We start from the raw sequence: 19,871 nt of genomic DNA, 5'->3' as shown, positions 1-19,871 counted from the left end.
CATCTTACATCTCATATATCTTTTCTATGTATTTCAAAATGGTGGGGGTCTTCGTAACAATGACTCTTGTCTTCACAATACTGTTGCTTGCTATATTCATTATCCTAATCATTGCAGTCCATGCAACTAATTGCAAATTGCAGTTATGTTAAATAAAAAGCTATTATAACTTTACTGCATCTGTGTCATTGCTTGTGTTTGTATGAGACATAATATATCTGTGAGAAAAGGGTAATCTCCATTTAACCACGACAATCCCTGAGATGTCTTATTTTTGAGTCCATGCGTAAAAGGCTTCCATAAATCACCTTTTACTATTACGTGTCTGGTGAGGTGCTGCTAGTGAGCCGGTAAGGTTGGGATAACAGTTGCAACTTGTTGTAGGAAAGACGCAGTCGCCTACAAACAAAAGTACTGTCATCCTTAAACCAGCAGTCTTGCCCAAGGCAAGAGTCCAAACTACGACACTTCCTTTGTGTACCTGACACTGGGTTTATCCATACAACTGTGTATTCCTAACACAAGCCTCTTCGGAGTATTAATGCTTTATATAAATTTAATATCAATCACATCAACTGAGTTTAATATTTTCCTTTTTCCTAGCAAGCAAGGCAGGTTATGTGTGGGGGGGAGGTGAGGCGGGAACGAATATCGTATTAACCACCTGTAACACCACAGCAATCGTTTACATCAACAGAAAAGGAATCGCTCATCTGACTTATGGATTGTTGCTGTGAAACTGTTTACTTGATGTCAGTATTGGGCCATCCACGTTGCTAGCAGGTGTCCACAAGTGATTGACTGAGCAGGCTCAAATATGTTTCCCACATGTGGGACCAGCACAACATGGTATTGGTTATGTTTTTTAATGATGTAGTTTAACTACAGATGATATGCTGCTTTTAAGAACAATGGGAAATTAAAATGTATCACCTTCTGGATAGTACGGAACAGAGCTACATAGTATCTGATCAGCTGTGAGAGAGACAGTTCTTGAACAGATTGTAACAATGGTCTTTCATCCTTTGTTTAAGCCAGTGGTTGTGACTGCCCAATTTTTTCAGATGTTTTTCGGTTGCTCTGAAGCAGCTCAGGATATTGACTTCCTGGATTTGCCAGTAAAGACAGATCTACCAACCTTTTTATCAGGGCCGGCGTTAGTGTTGGTGGCACCCAGTGCAACATTCTTCTTTAGCACGCCCGATGACCCTCTTCTCCACGAATTCCCTTGCCACCACCCTCCATCAGTGACTCTCATCGTCCCATAGCCCTTCTCAGACAGGCATTTCATTTTTTTATAGCACTGCTCATAGTTCATTAACTTTCACTTCTGTGGTCTACATGGCTACGTTCCTTCCAGTAGGGATATTAACCCTAAGCACTACTTTATGATGAGTCAAAACTGCTACTGGACAAAACTCCATCTCTTTCCAGCAGGAACATTAATCACCAGCGTTATCTTGACATTTATTGTTGCCGGAAAACTGCTTTACACATAAGGTACTGTCCTGCTTTTAACCCATAAGTTATTTTTAAATACAGCGCCTCCTCCCCTCCCATAAGAAGCTGCACTACCCAAAAGCCGCCCCTTTCCTTATTTTTTATCTTCCGAACAGGCCCTATTATATTCCTCTTTCCTTGAGACTCAGATATTAATCACTTGGTTCCTGAAGACAACCAGGAAATATTGTATGAGGGACCAGTTCAAGAGAAGCATTTCTTCTGATTTGTGACTGGGCACTCAGGCGCTTTATTACCCAACTTAAAAGTACGATATATTTATTCATTTCTCTGTGAGCTGTTCCCATCTAGGTGTAATGTTGCACATCATGTTTAGAAGAGGAAGGTGCAAACAGAAATTTAGAAATTGAGTTCATTTCTCTTTTCTGAGCTGCCATTATTATATATTTTAATAATTCCATATTTGCCATTTTTCATTTCTATTACAACAGCACAAACAAGGGCAAGATAATTATATTCTTCAATATTTCTGAACAAATAAGGTCGCACATCATCACAACCAAATGTGTGGGAGTGCGACTTGCCATTTATTGGGTTCCTTTCATCCATACAGAGCTCTTTTAACGAGTATGATTCTAATCATGCCACCATGTTAGTGCTCCACCTTTAATTCACATCTTATTTCTATTGGGACCGTTTCCCCCCGCATGTTTAATGTTTTTGTGAACCTCCCCTAGTTTTGTTTATATGCAGCTTGTGAATACAGAAATTGTCAGGGCTAGCTTTCAACTTCGTGGTATTAACCCAATACCAGTCCAAGTTTAAGAGTGATGTTTCCACTTTGCTGAATTCCTCATCGTTTAACATGTTTAGCAAGGCCATTTTACGGTTTAAGTCGGTTGGATTACCTAAAAATCATTTTGTAGTGTTAATCAATGCCTGTCAGAAGAAGTGGACAATCCTACAAGCCCCATGCATGTGCAGGAACGCTCGCTTCTCCATTTAGCATATAAGGCATGTTGGATCAGAACTATGTTTATCTGCCATATATGTTGTGGGATCAAATATATTTTATAAGGGTATTTAAATTGTACCAGGTAGTACTTGGTAGATACAGCTGCTTCTTTGTGCCTCATCAGTGGAAAAGTCAACTTCTCATTCTCAAGGGGCCTATGTTTCTGTCCCATGCTTCTCCTCCTATCAGGGGTGTTAATAATGAGTAATTTGTATATGGCGATTATCCCTTCCCTCCGCGGCAGTTGGGAGGTACTGATTTTAGGTTCAGATTGGCTGTATTCCGGTACCTTTATAATAAACGTGAGACTTTTTGTTATAACGTATCTCAGTTATTAATAGTAGAAAACGTGGGAGTGAATCAGGCTAAATCCATCAAAGGATTTAATTTCTTTGTGTTGGACCAGCTACGTCCCCTTGGGACAAGATTCGAAGTTGGTCCTACTCATTGAATCTAGTGCTGCAACTTGGGAGAACACAAAAGGTGCTGCCCCACCTGTGGTTTTATTCGCCCACTGTACCTGAGAGAGTTAGGCTTTACTGATATCGAGGACCACTCTGGTTGCAGGGGAAATACCTTGGGGGAAATTACCTCCATATATGTAGCGTTTTTGGGAAATGTTTTCATGGCCCATAATTTTACTCGGTATGCTGATTTTCCAGCAGGCCCAAATATATAGTCATTAATTATTTGGAGCTGTGCAGCTTTGTAGTATGATAGAGGGCCAGCCATCTCTGAAAAGTCATCATATATAAATTTGCAAAATATTTCAATGTCCACTTTTCAGCATCCTCCTGCCATTTGAAGGACCTCAGTTGAGGGGTGCCGTGCCATCATATGTGGCACCAAATCATATCAGTTTTTGCTCACAAATCCGTAGAGCTACTGGTCTCCGATGCCTTTAAACTTGAGATTTCGAAGTACTTGTTCCTGTTGAGATTGTGTTGGCTTGAAGGATAATCAGTTGCACATTCCTTCCTCTGAAAATCTCCATAATGAAGAGGTTCATTCCACCTCTTTTCTGATTTAGTTTATAAACTATGGGCCTGATTACGGGTTTGGTAGAAAGGGTACTGCTGTCGAAATGGCATCGGATTCCACAGCCACCAACTTGGAGGTCCACCCCCTGAACTAATGATGCTGGTGGGTTGCTGAATGAGAGACCGCCAGAGTCCCGCTGACTCTGCCAGCCATTCGCCTACGACCTAGTCGTCGGCGTGGGGAAATCCATGCGGACTAAGAAGTGCCGTTCTGTCGAGCCGACTGTGGCGGGAAGACCACCTGCTTCAAGATGGTGGAATCAAAGAAAATGGGGTGCAAATTCACCCATTTTCTTTTTTGGCTTCGGTGTCCAATGTGGACCCCTTCATCCAGAAGCAACTTGATCCTGAAGAAAATGACCCTGTTGGGGCTGAAATCCAGGTAAATACGTTTCACACTTTTCTCCCATTGACTGGCAAGAGCATATATGGACTGGACTCCAGCAATGGAAAAAAAATCATACCAGCTATTTTTTCACATATGTCATGCATATTTGTACATTTTACACATATTTAGTAAAGGCGTACACACCTGCATCAACACATACAAAAAAGATTTCTTGAATTGCTGACCACATCCTATGCTGGTCCTCTGCTGTCAGAAGCACCACTGCTGGGCCAGCGGTGACTTCTAAATTCAGCGGGTAAAAGACCACTGAGTCCACGGAGTACTTGGGACCACTGCCGCAACGGAATGGCAGTGAGACCATCAAACTTGTACTCAGGCCCTATGACATTTTTATCCAACCATTTTCTCATCTACTGCTTCAAAGACCTTGAGCACTTTCAACACCCTGGATGTTAGAAGGATTTTAATCTTTTTTCTACATCACAGGGATCTTCAGCTCTTCATGTAAAGCCTTTGAAAATGCACTATAGCCCTAACCCTGCCAAACGGGCCTCCAATTCTCCTTTGGGTGATCTCCTGTATTTGAGAATGGTGCTTTCTTCCCCACATTTTCAATGATCATGCAAAGATTGTATGGCTTTTCAGCCATGTTTTTTGGATATTATGGAAAAATGTCTTATGTGAGCGTCCTTTCATACTTCTACATCTCCAGAACTGATGAGGTTCAGCTTAATAAAACCATGATTAATAGTATATTTGGCTAGAATATTGAGTGTCATGATTAGCTGCCTATCTCTCTCACCGTTTTTATCTTTAGAAAACTTCCTATTAGATCGAGGTAGGGATGCTACAGATGATGAAATACACGTGCAATGTTGTAGTGACACTTGTAATTTCAGGCTTTCACTGTTCCTCTTCTTACAATGATCAAGTCACCCTGCTCTTTTTCAGTGTAGAAAGAAAGAAACAAGATTGACCTAAGGGGAGTACGATCTATCAGTAAAGTAGTATCTATGTCAGCCAACACCACACCCTCATTTCCGTACTATGTTTACTTGCACTGTCCAAGAATATTGCAGACCCTTTTTATCTCGGGAAGGACATTTTAAGATTCTGGAGACGGGCAAGTAGTATTGGGGCAGGAAAACAGTCTTTGCTAAGTTGTGTGATTTGTACCATTTGGTTGATCGAAGACATTACCTTTTCAACCAGTGCTTATTGTCTCTTTTGGGTGGGGGGTGAGGCAAGCACTCGTGGCCTGGGTAATTTTTTCGGTTGAGGGTAGCAGTGCGCAAGCCCTGCTTTTCCGATGTGTTGGTATGTATCTGGGCTTTTAACCATGCCCACCGCACGCCCATCACTATCACTCGTTCATGGGATTTCCCTTAAAAAATCCTTTATTTTCATTGGTAAATGCTTTACGTTCGTCCCTCCTTGGGGTGGTTTAGTAAATGCCTTGGACATCACCCCTATTACATAGATAATTGTACTTTTGGCGATTTGTCTGACTGCGAGCAAACGTTTTCCTTTTGTGTTCCTTCACACTGATGCCGTGGCACTTTGAATCGGCTCACTTATGTGAAACTGTGTTACTTTAAATTTTTATTTTAGTTGGCAAGGAAAGTCCAGTTAGGAGTTTACAATGCTAATAGCTCTAACTCGAGCAAATGCGAGACCCATTGCATTGCAAATGCTTGTTTAATCTTGTGAGCCCTTTTTTGGGGTGGAGGGGATTGTAAAATTATTTCCTTTAAAGCATGCGTTTTTTTGTTGGGACGGGTGAAATGCAGACCCTCTGTGCCCGCCACTTCTCCAAATAAATGTTAAATAATTAATCAGACGGTATACCACGTGCCATATAACTGCTGATTGTTACATTATTATTATTACTATTATTATTGTTATCATTAATAATTTTCGACTGTGTCTTGAACAATTATCTGTCGATTCCTCCACCTTTTATACGTCTTACACATATCATATTTAGCAAATTAGGACATAAACTATTTTAAAAGAAATACTCGTTTCCTTGTTTTGACCCAATACAGCCAATTAGGGCTATAGAAACACAGAATGTTGCTACCTTTTTGTAAAATATTTGTGGTGGAAAAATTCCTGTCAATCCCTTTGCAAAACTTTTCTGCTATCATTTATCTTCAATTTATTGTGCCAAACATGCATTTTAATTCACCATTTTGTTCCTTTTGTGCAGATATTATTGGACAGCTGAAGGTTATGAAATGCACCTAAACTCTGAACGCCTAATCACTTAGGCACGACTGTAGGTCCACGAAGTTATTTTTAGTTAAACTGTGCTATAATGAGCGGTACTATTCTTGCTAATATGATGATTTAATATTACAAATGAAGCAGGTATCTCAACTATAGTTAATACAGTAACTGAGCTTTCCACAATAGTGTTTCATCTATCCACACTACAACTCACGCTTTCATTTTTATTACAGTTGATCGTTGTAGGCTATGACCTGGGTCAGCCTGTTCCCTACGAGACCATGCAGCCGCTGCAGATAGCCCTTGACGATATTGATGACAATGAGCCAATATTCTTGAGACCACCTGTAAGTTGAATCTTATGTTAATTCCGTCTTTGTAGCAGTCATCTACTTCGGCATGTAGAATTTATTTTTACACAATAAAAATAGAATTTCCAAGAGCGCTTAATACAAAATATGAAAAATGGACTCATAGAAAGTTGTGAAGACATTCAACTGATCAACGAGACCATAGCCTCTGTCTCCTAACCACGCTTGGTGCTTCAAGTTCAGAAGACACTTAGGGGCTTATTTACAAGCGGCCGGCGCCGCGGTTGTGTCACTGTTTGTGATGCACAAGCGGCTTAGGCTGCACACCCGTAGCTACAAGGCCACGTAAAGCCACTTTGTGTGGCTTTTTATGGCCTTGTAGATATGGAGTAAGGCAACGCGGTGCAAGTCACGGCGTTGCCCTACTTTGCACCAGGTAGGCATTCCCATTAGTGTTGGGTGGGTGTTCCAACATGTCATCCATTGATTTTGACGCATATCTAGAAGGTTTTGTAAACCTGGGAATGTGTGAACAGCCTACACCACCCCAGGGGTGATCTAAGCGTGAAGCAATGGGGAAAAATATATTTATTTTATTTTAAGTTATAAGGATGTAAAACTTAATTCTATCTGTCGTTGCTGTAGATTTGTAGAAAATTTGCAAAAATACTCCATTACATGCTGAAGACGAGGCATTATCTGATTGGCTAATGACTGCCTTTACAAAGATCAAAGGCAGCCATGTTGTTTTTGGTCCAATTTGGCTATGTTCTGGGTTAGTGCGTAAAATACAGGCAGGTAGTAAGTTATATAATTTTTCTCTACCTATTATCAATTAATGAAAGAAGTAATAGGTAGGCAAAAATAATTGCAACAATTTAGACGTTTAAAAAAAAATATTACAAGGTACCACTGTGCCAACACAAAAAGAAAAGAAAAAAAATATGATTAAAAGATAGAAAAACACACTGTTATACACTATATTTTACTAATATAATGTACTGCAGTGTCGTTTCTAATTTTTACATATTTACAAAAATTAAAAAAATCACTGTGTGTAGCACACAAATTGCTCTAAAATACAGCACGTTACAAAAACAAAGAAAAAATGTACATTTGCTAATAAACAAACCTGAACTTGCTACCTACTAGCCCTCTACACCATGAACATTTTAAAAATAAAATAGAAAATTCAAATTATTTTCAACATTTTTTAACACTTTTATGGCAAGTACCACCCGGATTTACTATTGTATTGTGTTACCCTTGCATCACCCATGGTGTTTCATGGCCAATGAAACTACTTAAGAGAGATTTACAAGATAACACAAAGTCACCATGCATGGCCCTGCGTTGGTTGGTAAATCTAGATAAACACAGGGTAGTACATATTGCAATCTTGTGCTACTTTTAACACCATATTGTACATTCCCACCTAATTTCATCTACATCAATAGGCCACTCAATTCCACTTCACTCTACGCCACTCCAAACTACTCTATTCAACTGTATGCAATTCCACTGTACACCAGTCCACTGTATGGTGTTCCACTCTACCCCACTGCAGGGTACACGACTCCAGTGTAAGCCACTCCACTGTACACATCTCTGTATGCCATTTCACTCTATGCCTCTTCACTCTATGCTACTACACTGTGTGCAATTCTACTCTACAGCACCCCATTGTATAGTATCCCACTGTTCTCACCTATACTTTACTCAACTGCAGTCTAGGCCATTCTACTTTAAACTACTCCAGTTTACTCTATTGCACTATATGCCATTCCAATATGTCTCACTCCCTAGTAAACTGTTCACTGTATGCCACTCCACTGGAGGCTACTCCACTGTATGCCACTGCAGTGTATATTACCTCACTCTACGCCATTCTATGGTATGTTGTTACATTGGACACCATCTCACTCCACGCCACTCCACTGTCTGCTGTTTCACTCTACCCAACTCTGCTGTATGCCACTTCAGCCTATGCCAGTCCACTGTATGTCACTTCACTGTACACTACTCCACTCCAAGCTCTTACACTGTAGCCCACTCATCTAACAACACTCCACTCTACACTATTACACTGTACACAACTCCACACTATTCTGTATGTTATTCCACTCTACCCCATTCAAGTGAATGCTACTTCACTGTACGTTATTCCACCATGTGATATTCCGCTCTATGCTACTGCACTGAACGCCACTCCACTATGTTATTTCAGTTTATGCCATTCCACTCTTCGGCACTCCACTGTTCACTATTCCACTGTATAGAGATAATACTTCCTGTTCCGGTTCTTGGGTTTTGGCAATTCTGTTTCTGGTGCAGAGCGAGTGCAGCGCGGGGAGGCTTGTGGGGAGACTTGCACAGCAGTGGTTGGGGAGGCCCATTACTGCGGCATTACAGCGGCAGCCCAAAACCGCCTGTAATCGTGTGGCTTCTCACTTCCCGCAAGCTGCAAGCCTGTATCGTCTGCACCAGCACAAGTGGCAGGCCACCCCAGCCCCAGCCCTGCCACAACAGCCTGTAACCCTAAAACTTTGTCTTACAGCTGTCTGGCTCTGTAATTGGACATTAAAAAGCAGGCAGGACTTGAACACTAAAAGCCTGGCCACATTTTTTTGCAAGCCAGCCTCTCCTGCGAGCCTCAGAGCCTAGAAGCCCACTGCGTAAAGCTGCAGCAGTCGCAAAAGCAACCACCATTAGCCACCATTAGTCGCCGCAGGAGACCTCTGGAGTTCATTGGAGGCAGTTTGAGGCCTTTTGGGACTGGAGGTATTGGAGGTAAGGCATGAAGGCTGTAGGGCGGTGGTGCAACAGAGTGCTTCTTTTCCACCTCTTTGCCCTTTGCTGCCTCCTTGTCCTGCTGTCTCCAGTCAATCTAGTCAAACCTAGCCTTGCCTTGGACTCTTGGCCATCTCCACTATAAGGCAGCTACCTGAAATTGACCCTATTTTTACATTTTTTTTAAATTTCTTACATTTATTATTGGTTATATTGCAGGACCCCCCCCGTGCAAGTGAGCAGACCCAAGTGTGCCTTTTGCTCTGAGCGATCAGCAGTGAGTGTGGTCATGGCATTAGAACTGCTGCCCCAGGGTAGAGCTGGAGCAGTGCAGAGGCGGCTGGCCTAGGTCCTGGTGCAGTTTGCTTCACTCTGCTAGCTCTTCTGCCACCCCCTCCTTCACTTGCCAGGTGTGACCTTGAGAGACTAACCTGGAGAATTTGTCGCTGCAAGACAGTCTTCACTTTCACCTTCAGCAGCTAACTAGACTTGACGTGCCATTCATCCATCACCTATTCATCTCTTTCCTTTTTCTCCCCATAATAATTTCTTGAAGATGCTCTTGATGCCTCCTTCACATGCCCCATAAGCCAATCCTACTTTTTAGCAATTTTCACTGACAATGAGTTGTGGCACACTTAGGGGTAATCCCACTCTGATTCAATGCAAAAACAAGGGCTAAAAAGGACCCGACTTAGGTCTCTTATCGCCTGAGCCTGCACAAAACCTTATGTCATCCTCATCTCCACTTTCAAAGGTCAACCTATTTGCACCACACAGTCAACTAGTATATTTGCCTCAAGGCACAAGGCTAAAAAAAACAATTTGTCCAAATTCAATTTTATGAAAGATGAGAGTGCTATTCTTTATCCATCTCTGGTGGAGATCAAAGAGTTGCTCCCTGCGCTACAGCTGCCTCTGACTCCTTAACCCTGGATATTGGATAAGGATGGCGGTCCTGTCCAGCAACCCCAAACTGACCATTGGTCTGACCAGTGATCCCTGCCTAGCCCCTTTCTTTCCATTCAACAATTAATAATTACTCTTGATACCACTGCCAAGGCATTGGAATACCAATCAAAGAAGCTTGACATCCAAATCTCAATGCCACTGTTAGCAGTTTGGTATTAAATGTTCAAAGCCCTTCAGACCCATGTCCAGCTATCCAAGAATGTGTCTGTTCAACTTTGTTAGACAAGCTTCCTGCCTACCATCCATTGTAGGCGATTTACTTCATGAAGTCAAACTGATTGGAAAAACCCAGCCCCCTCCGATCACATCTCAAATCATCTTGCCCCAAAATGTGACTCATTGGGAAGGGCTAATGGTGCAGCCACTCATTCCACTCACACGGAATCATCGCCTCAAGAAACGGCTAGAACACCATCCCCAGAGGTCAGATATCAGCAGCCCAGCCGTAACCAGCATGCAAGCGCTTATGGGGCAAGAACTTCAACCTACAACAAACATTCTGCCTAGTGGGGCAGCCCTCCAGGTGTTTCCCCATCATCGACCCCACAAAAACTGTAAACCACAACGATCTTTTTACTAGAGACATTTGTCACACCATCAATCAACAATCAGGAAAGGGGGCCTCCAGTGAACAACTGGATGTTCTGCCTGAACCTTTGCAGCATTCCGGCACATTCTTAGCTCCAAAAAACTTACCTCAAGACATCTTCATCCTAACAATATGTCTTTCTTAACATCACATGACATCATATGTATCCAGGAGTCGTGGTGTGATGTGGAAACACCATTGGAAGGCTATCTTGAGTTCTCCCTCACCACCAGGCAATCCTCCAAGGGCCTCGCAATGGGTGGCCTGTCTATTTTTCTTTCATCATGCTGGGACTTTGTGACCTCTGCCCCCACCACCGGCTATCAAAATCTTTTATTTGTGGAAGTGAAGAACTGCAATCTGAATCCCTCAATGGGCAGATTATTTCTGCTAAATGTGTATATTCAACCGGCAAACTCTGGGAAAAAGCAAGAAGTAGAGGAGCTGGAGCTCCCAATCTCGGACAATAGGGCCTCCCACCCTACAGCTCATCACCTTTTGATTGAAGGCTTTGATCTAAACTTACTCCACAAATACACGCTTTCCCCAAAAAAGATCCACGGTCTAAGATGATACTTTCTGTTCAATACCACTGACCAAGGCTGTTAAGTCTTTTACCATCATTGCACTGCAAAACTGACCATATGCCACAGAGCTTGACTGTAGAACATTGTAATAACGCACATAATACTTTACGGACCAATGGTTCTGGGGCAATTCATCAAAATTGGAAGCGCATTTAATGGTCTTCCGAAGTTGAAGAGAAATATGTGAAACAGAAATCAACTTTGGTTAATTACAGATTCCTTTTACATCACACAATTTAAAATTGGGAACCATTTGTGCAACAACTTCTTTCTGGAACATATTTCTTTGCGTCCTTGAATTTCAAAAGATCTAAAAATCATGAAAAGTTCCTTGAACAAAATGATCAGATCATTGTAATCTGGATCTAGCGCCATTCTCCCCGAGAAAATACACAATCTATGTTGCTGCTACAAAAAAGAGATACAAAAAAGCACTTGCAGTTGGAGCTGTTTATGGCCTGTCGAACCAAAAACTCAAAATAATTCTGGATCATTATCAATTACCTCAATAGAGAGACCCAAAATGTCAAATTAAATGGAAATAATGTCATTGCTGAAAATTGGGCCACACATATTAGCACCATTTACAAAACCAAACTAGTAAGCCCCAACTCACAAGCCTGCTATTGCAAACCCAGTCAGACATAGGGAAGATCTGAGGCTGAAGAAGTTCTAAGTCACCAATATTCGTTAACCATCACGGCTAAAAGATTGGCAACCTCGATCAAGAAAAGAAGAGCCGATGGTGCCCCGGCCCAAATGGCATCCCTGCGTAAGTATACAAGCAGGACATTGAGTTTTGGTCCTGTCTAATGGAAAGGCAGTTCATAATCTGTCTCACCATTGACTCCATAACACCATCCTGAAAAGGATCAATATTGCATCCCATTTACAAAAATGTGTTGAACCCTGACAGCTACCGTCTCATTGCCTTTTTGGATGTTGAAGCAAAACTTCCCTACTACTCAAAGAGCTGAACGTATGGGCAAAAAGAAAAATATGGGGGCATATTTATACTCCGTTTGCGCCGGAATTGCGTCGGTTTTTTTGACGCAATTTAGACGCAAAACTAACTCCATATTTATACTTTGGCGTTAGACGCGTCTAGCGCCAAAGTCCATGGAGTTTGCGTCATTTTTTAGCATGGACACCTACTTTGCGTTAATGAGATGCAAGGTAGGCGTTCACGTCTAAAAAATCGACTCCGAGGCATGTGCGTCGGATTTATACTCCCGGGCAAAATTCACGCCCGGGAGTGGGCGGGTCAAAAAAAATGACGTACGGCCGCTTTTGCGCCGTTTTTTAGCGCCTGCAAAAGGCAGGCGTTAAGGGACCTGTGGGCTCTGAAGGAGCCCAGAGGTGCCCTCCCATGCCCCCAGGGACACCCCCTGTTACCCTTGCCCATCCCAGGAGGACACCCAACACCCAAGGCTGGAGGGACCCATCCCAGGGACATTAAGGTAAGTTCAGGTAAGTGTTTTTTTTTTTTTTTTGTGGCATAGGGGGGCCTGATTTGTGCCCCCCTACATGCCACTATGCCCAATGACCATGCCCAGGGGACAGAAGTCCCCTGGGCATGGCCATTGGGCAAGGGAGCATGACTCCTGTCTTTGCTAAGACAGGAGTAATTTCTATGGGGGTTGGGAGTCGGAAAAAATGGCGCAAATCGGGTTGAGGCAAAAAAATTGCCTCAACCTGACTTGCCCCATTTCTTGACGCCCAAGCCCATATCCCCCTACGCCGGCGCTGCCTGGTGTACGTCGTTTTTTTACACGCAAACCAGGCAGCGCCGGCGGCTAATGCCGGCTAACGTCATTGATTAAATACGGCACCCGCATGGCGATTCAGAATGGCGTTAGCCGGCGCAAATTTTTTTGACGCAAAACTGCGTTACCGCAGTTTTGCGTCAAAAAGTATAAATATGACCCATGATTTTCTTCAACCAAACCGGATTCAGGCCTACGCTAGGCACCATTGACGAGTTATTGGCCATCAAGATGCTGGTTGCAAAGCAGATAAGGAAAATTAGCTTCTTTACTGTTGCTTTGTAGATTACAGTAAGGACTATTGCCACATCAACAAGCAGCTGCTTTGGTCAAAGCTTAAAGCCTGGGACATTCCAGGCTCTCTTCTTCATGGTATCCAATTACTTGGACACATGGGCTAGAGTAAAACTGGGTAATAACTCATTAGTCTCTAACAAGATATAAATAGAACAAGGTGTTGAGCAAGGGTGCGTACTGTCCTCGGTCCTTTTCAACCTGCTCATGTGGAATCTGGTGTCTGCAATGGATTTGGTGATCAGCGATGCAAATCATTCAATTACTTCCTTGCTCTACGCCGACAATGTTGTCCTTTTAAACGAAGCAACAAAGGGGCTTCAAAGCTGACCAACGTCCTAAATCAGCACAACAGCACAATTGGAATGATGGGGAACTTCGAAAAGATGAACATTGTGATATATGGCTGGAAAAGGCAAAAATCCGGCACATGGCATTTAACCAACAGTCACTTTACCACAGAGACCAAATACAAATATCTGGGATGTTGGCTGGACAATAAAGAAAGTCACCTAATTCACCTAAATTAATTAAAACCAAAAACTGCCTCTTTACAATTTGCCTTTCAAACTATCCTGAAACACACAAAACAGCCCACCCTTGAGCCTCTGTTGAAGATAATGAAGGCCAATCTCATTCCAACACTGGGCTGTGGCTCAGAAGCTTTCCCAGGGGAATTTGGTGCTTTTTTCAGATTCAGAGTTCTGTATAAAGACCTTTGTTCAAGCTCCCTCACCACACCTCTGCAGCCCAGATCAGACTGGAGTTTATGTTTTGCAACCAATCTCTAATACAGAATGCCAGCCTCCTCAAATATATGCATTCAGAATGCGCCACAAGAGAAGGATAACTAAAGAACTTAGGGCCTGATTTATGACAAGTTAGCTTCGCCTTTATGTTATTTTTTGATGCAAAAGGAGCACAAACTTACAAAATATAACTATATTTTGTAAGTTTGCGCCGCCTTTGCATCAAAAATTGACATAAAGGTGGCGCTAACTTTTCATAAATCAGGCCCTTAATCTGGCTGGAAGTGCTATCAGCGAACAGCTTGGCGCTTCAAAACCCCTTAAAGCTCGCCCTCGTGGAAGCCTTAGCGCTCAACGGTGTAGCAGCTCTTTGTAACCAAAATCTACCTCAACCGTGAGTCAAATTAATTTTAAATAAAGCCATTCAAAAGGAATCTTTTAACCTAGATGGCCAGACTTTCAAAAGCAGAGAACATGCAGACCTTGTATGGAGGAGCTACGGTAAAAGAGGAGTTCAAAAATACAATACTGATACATTCTCTTTGTACTATAAAACCAAGCTCTGTCTCATTCAAATGGGTTGTTTGTCCTCATTAGATTTGCTTTCCCCATGGGTGAGTCACCCAAATTGTAACAAGTGTGTTTCTGTGGGTTGTTCCAGGAGTCTTTATCACACTTGCTCAACATCCGCCAGGTGTTAATCAATGACCGTAGAACACTGCTTCGCAATTTCTGGATAAACAAGCGACATGGATAAAACAGGCTGCTGTTGACTTTTTTCTGAATGATGCTCACCCCCAAGCAATCTCCACTGTGATACAATTTCTGGACAAAGTGGATAAAATGTTAAGAAATTTAGCTCTACTTTTATGATCCTCAGTGAAATAGGTTCATGATCCTGGAATGTAATTATGGTATGACCTTGTTTTTATGAGTCAAATGTGTAAGTCCCCATTCTATTTACCAAAGATAAAACTATATGGGCAGGCTGCTAGGTGAGTCCCATCAACGCAGTACAGTTACAACCCGTACTACTTTATCATGCTGGTTGGCCGAGAACCTAATTTCACCTATCCTGACCCGCAATGTTTTTCTCTTCTTGCCTACCTTTTGATGCAGGTAAGGGCTTGTTTTTGTAGCATCTTTACAGCACTCTGACACTCTACTCCACTCTATCCCAGTACACTCTACTGTCCAGCTCTAGACACCACTCTGGCCCTCATTCTGACCCTGGCGGTTCTCTACCGCCAGGGCCAACGGGGGCGGGAGCACCGCCGACAGGCCGGCGGTGCTCCCTTGGTCATTCTGACCGCGGCGCTTTGGCCGCGGTCAGAACGGGAAAACCGGCGGTCTCCCGCCGGTTTTCCACTGACCTTAGAATCCTCCAAGGCGGCGCAGCTCGCTGCGCCGCCGAGGGGATTCTGACCCCCCCTACCGCCATCCTGTTCATGGAGGGAAAGCCGCCATGAACAGGATGGCGGTAGGGGGGGGTCGCGGGGCCCCTGGGGGCCCCTGCCGTGCCCATGCCAATGGCATGGGCACGGCAGGGGCCCCCGTAAGAGGGCCCCGCAAAGTATTTCAGTGTCTGCCTTGCAGACACTGAAATACGCGACGGGTGCCACTGCACCCGTCGCACCTTCCCACTCCGCCGGCTCGATTACGAGCCGGCATCCTCGTGGGAAGGGAGTTTTTCCCTGGGCTGGCGGGCGGTCTTTTGGAGACCGCCCGCCAGCCCAGGGAAAAACTCATAATACCCTCCGCGGTCTTCAGACCGCGGAGCGGTATAATGGAGGGCGGGATCCTGGCGGGCGGCCTCCGCCGCCCGCCAGGGTCATAATGAGGCCCTCTATGTACAACACACAATTCCACTATAGGACACTTTGGACTACTTTACAGCACAGCATTCCACTCTACTATATGAGACGCCACTCCAATATATAAGTTTTCTTGAACCAACGCTACTCGAACACACTGAACTCCACTCCATGCCACTTTCTCTATGACATGTCTATACACATTATTGTACTTTACTCCCCAGTACATTGCGCCAGTCCACTCGACTCTCTCCACTCTACTGCATAAGACTTTACCTCACTGTATGCCATTGTACAACAATCCAGTGTACGCAGCTCCCCTGTATTACACAGTACTGTACGCAATGAAACTCCACTGGACAACACTCTGATACAAACTCCACTGTTCAAAACTCTGCCACGCTGTATGACACTCTCTGACACTTTACCCCACTCTATGCTTCTACATTCTACTGTACAACACTGTACTATACTGTATGCCACTGTACTACCCTCTACTGCTCTTTGTGCCTCTCTACTCCACGATATGACACTGTGCAAAACTCTTTGTATGCCATTGCACCCTACTTTACTGTACTCTATGCCACAGTACTGCGCTCTATTCAACTCCAATGCACTACTCCACTCTACGCTACTCTGCTCTCCGACACTCTATGACATACTACTCTATAATGCTGTATGTCAATCCACTCTAGCACACTCTACAACACTGTACTGTACTGTACGCCACTCCAGTCTAGAAAACTGTAGCAGACTATATGCAACTCTCCTCTCCTATAGTGTACAACACTATCCAATACTGTACGACACGTCACTGCACTGTACAGTATAAGATGGTTCTACAATTTATAAACTTTAATTAATGTATGCTACGCCACTCAACTCTACTGCACTGCACACCATTATACTCTACGACACAGCACTCTGTGACACTTTACTACACTTTGTGCTACTTCACTCTAATGTTCTCGGCTCCACTATACTCCACTCAACTACACTTTATCCTACTCTACATCACTCTATCATACTCACTCTACACTGCTTCACTATCCAACACTCTGCTCAACTGGATGTATCTTCACTCTATATGCCACTCTATAACACTCAACTCTAGTCCATTCCCCTCCACTATACGTCACTGTGGTACACTGTACAACACTCAAGAAGACTGCACTACGCTCCTCTCTATGACATACGACTCTAATATATGACACGCACTCCCCTGTACAACACTCTCCTCCAGTGAGCTCTACAACACCCCTGTTGACAATACGCCACTGTATGACATTCTGCACCACACTACTTCACTCCATGCCACACCTCTGTAAAACACTCTACTATACTCTATGAAAGTCTACAACATACTGCTCTACTGTATGACACACCACTCTACAACATGCCACTCCACTCTGTGATACTCTACTCAATTATATGACACACCACTCTAATCCACAGTATAAGACTTTGCTCAACTGTATGCAACCCCACTTCTCTCTACTCCACTGCACTCTATTCCACTCTGCAGTACTCCACTTTACCACACTACACTCTACAGCACTTTCCTCACATCTACTTTATGACACTCCAATTAATTAAACCCTAATAAATGACACTCAACACTAGGATCTGTATCATTTTTATTAAAAATTTAAAATTATTGAAATTCAATTTTAAAAAAAGGTTAATGATAAGTTATAGTTATGAAATCATTAATTATTCTTTCTATACAAACACAACTTAAACTAGACAAACATTAGAAATTCTACAGTTAGAGTTATAACTTACATTTATATTTTACACCCACCTTCAAATGACTATAATTGCACACCTCCATACCCAGTGTTGTCATCTTACTCGCCACACTAACTGTAACTCACACATTCTTGATGCACTGGTTATACCTTTCTATATTACATCACTTATATTGCGTGAAATTATACCATTCATATAAACACTTATGACATCTCAAATAAAATAATTTGTGAGACACATTGCACGAAGAGTGGTCTGTTATAGTTAGTGCAGTGTAGCGAGTGAGGTATAAAGTTTATTGTTATAATTAGGTGAAATGTTAAAAAAGACAAAGGTTAAAATAGCCTCATTGGTGAAATGTTCAGTAAGAACGTAACATTTGAAACTCTAAAAAACACAAAAATTCACCAGTTATAGCATTTAGGGGGTCATTCTGACCCTGGCGGTAAAAACCGCCAGGGCCAACGACCGCGGGAGCACCGCCAACAGGCTGGCGGTGCTCCCATGGGCATTCTGACCGCGGCGGTACAGCCGCGGTCAGAAACGGAAAACCGGCGGTGCACCGCCGGTTTCCCGCTGCCCTGGGGAATCCTCCATGGCGGCGCAGCTTGCTGCGCCGCCATGGGGATCCTGAGCCCCATACCGCCATCCTGTTCCTGGCGGTTTTGGCCGCCAGGAAGAGGATGGCGGTATGGGGTGTCGTGGGGCCCCTGAGGGCCCCTGCAGTGCCCATGCCAATGGCATGGGCACTGCAGGGGCCCCCGTAACAGGGCCCCACAAAGATTTTCAGTGTCTGCCATGCAGACACTGAAAATCGCGACGGGTGCAACTGCACCCGTCGCACCCCTTCCACTCCGCCGGCTCCATTCGGAGCCGGCATCCTCATGGAAGGGTGTTTCCCGCTGGGCTGGCGGGCGGCCTTCTGGCGGTCGCCCGCCAGCCCAGCGGGAAACTCAGAATAACCGCGGCGGTCTTTTGACCGCGCAGCGGTATTCTGCCGGCGGTACTTTGGCGGGTGGCCTCCGCCGCCCGCCAATGTCAGAATGAGGGCCTTAGTGTTAAGCAGTAGTAACATTTATTCATAAATGAATTGCTTATGCATATATGAATTACAACTTGTAAGGTGCGCAGTAGGCCTTAGATGTATTAACTTCTTTATGTAATGTATTAGTGTTACCATGAGGAAAATAGGCCTTTATTTCATTTTACACTGCTGCAGAAGAAATTCTGTCTCATCCTGTTCCCTTTGACCTGAATTCTTTCTTAGGTTTGCTCATTTGTTAGTGAATCGTCCATTGTATTAATGGCTGGATTAAGGCCACATAACCTTGAGATTTCATCCTATTCTGGGATTTTTGTTGTGTTTACAAAGCTCATTTATTCATTGAGGGATGAGAACTGTTTGAATCTTTATACTACCCTTTGCAAAGAAGCCTCATGTTGCAAAGTAACATAAAATGTAAGCTCTCAGCGGAAGAGAAGGAAGTGTGTCAAAGATCCGAGTACCATTCATGGGAAGAAGTGTAAAAGTTGCAACCTGAAAGAAACAACTTATTGTGATTCGCTATTGATCATCTCACCCTGTATGAGCCCATCTTCGCTGACCAATTGTAGAAGAGTTATTAACTTCTGGTCTTGAGTTTCTATGGGAAAATGAATGGGGAAAATGCACTTGTGGGACCCCCTTTTTTCTCTGTCCCTGCTTGACGGATCACCTTAAAACTTTCGATGTTCAAGCTAGTCAAAAGTAGCACTTTTTCTGAAAGTTTAATGGAGATTCATCAAACAGTGGTAAAGTTATTAGCAACCCAAAAAGGCATTTCCTATGGAAACACAATCCTAACTGTAACTACCCAGTAGTGACCACGACTTGTAATATATATATATATATATATATATATATATATATATATATTTTTTTTTTTTATAACCTCCATAGGAAAATAATTTTTTGTTTTGCCAATAACTGTGACACCGTTTGAAGAATCTTCATGAAATTTTTAAAATAAGTACCCCACTCACTTCAGCTATTGTCTTGAAAGTTTTGGGGTGATCTGTAAAGGGGAGGCTCAGAAAAAACGGGAAGGGGGGCAAAACACATTTTCCCCATGCATGTTCCCATAGGGTCTTCAGACACGACTACAGCCTGA

At 43.3% G+C, this 19,871-nt stretch overlaps 1 protein-coding gene across 1 annotated transcript in view; it reads left to right on the top strand.

Annotated features, from left to right (window-relative positions):
• Positions 1 to 19,871, top strand: part of LOC138300789 (cadherin-23-like) — an 834,147-nt gene that overhangs the window by 651,877 nt on the left and 162,399 nt on the right. The window contains exon 24 of the mRNA XM_069240562.1: positions 6,331 to 6,444. Within this exon, the coding sequence (XP_069096663.1) occupies positions 6,331 to 6,444 (114 nt within the window). The remainder of the gene's footprint in view (positions 1 to 6,330; positions 6,445 to 19,871) is intronic.

This window comes from Pleurodeles waltl, chromosome 6 (genome assembly GCF_031143425.1).
Source record: "Pleurodeles waltl isolate 20211129_DDA chromosome 6, aPleWal1.hap1.20221129, whole genome shotgun sequence".
NCBI lineage: Eukaryota > Metazoa > Chordata > Amphibia > Caudata > Salamandridae > Pleurodeles > Pleurodeles waltl.
The sequence above is the reverse complement of the archived record's forward strand: the minus strand, read 5'-3'. Positions and strand labels throughout refer to the sequence as shown.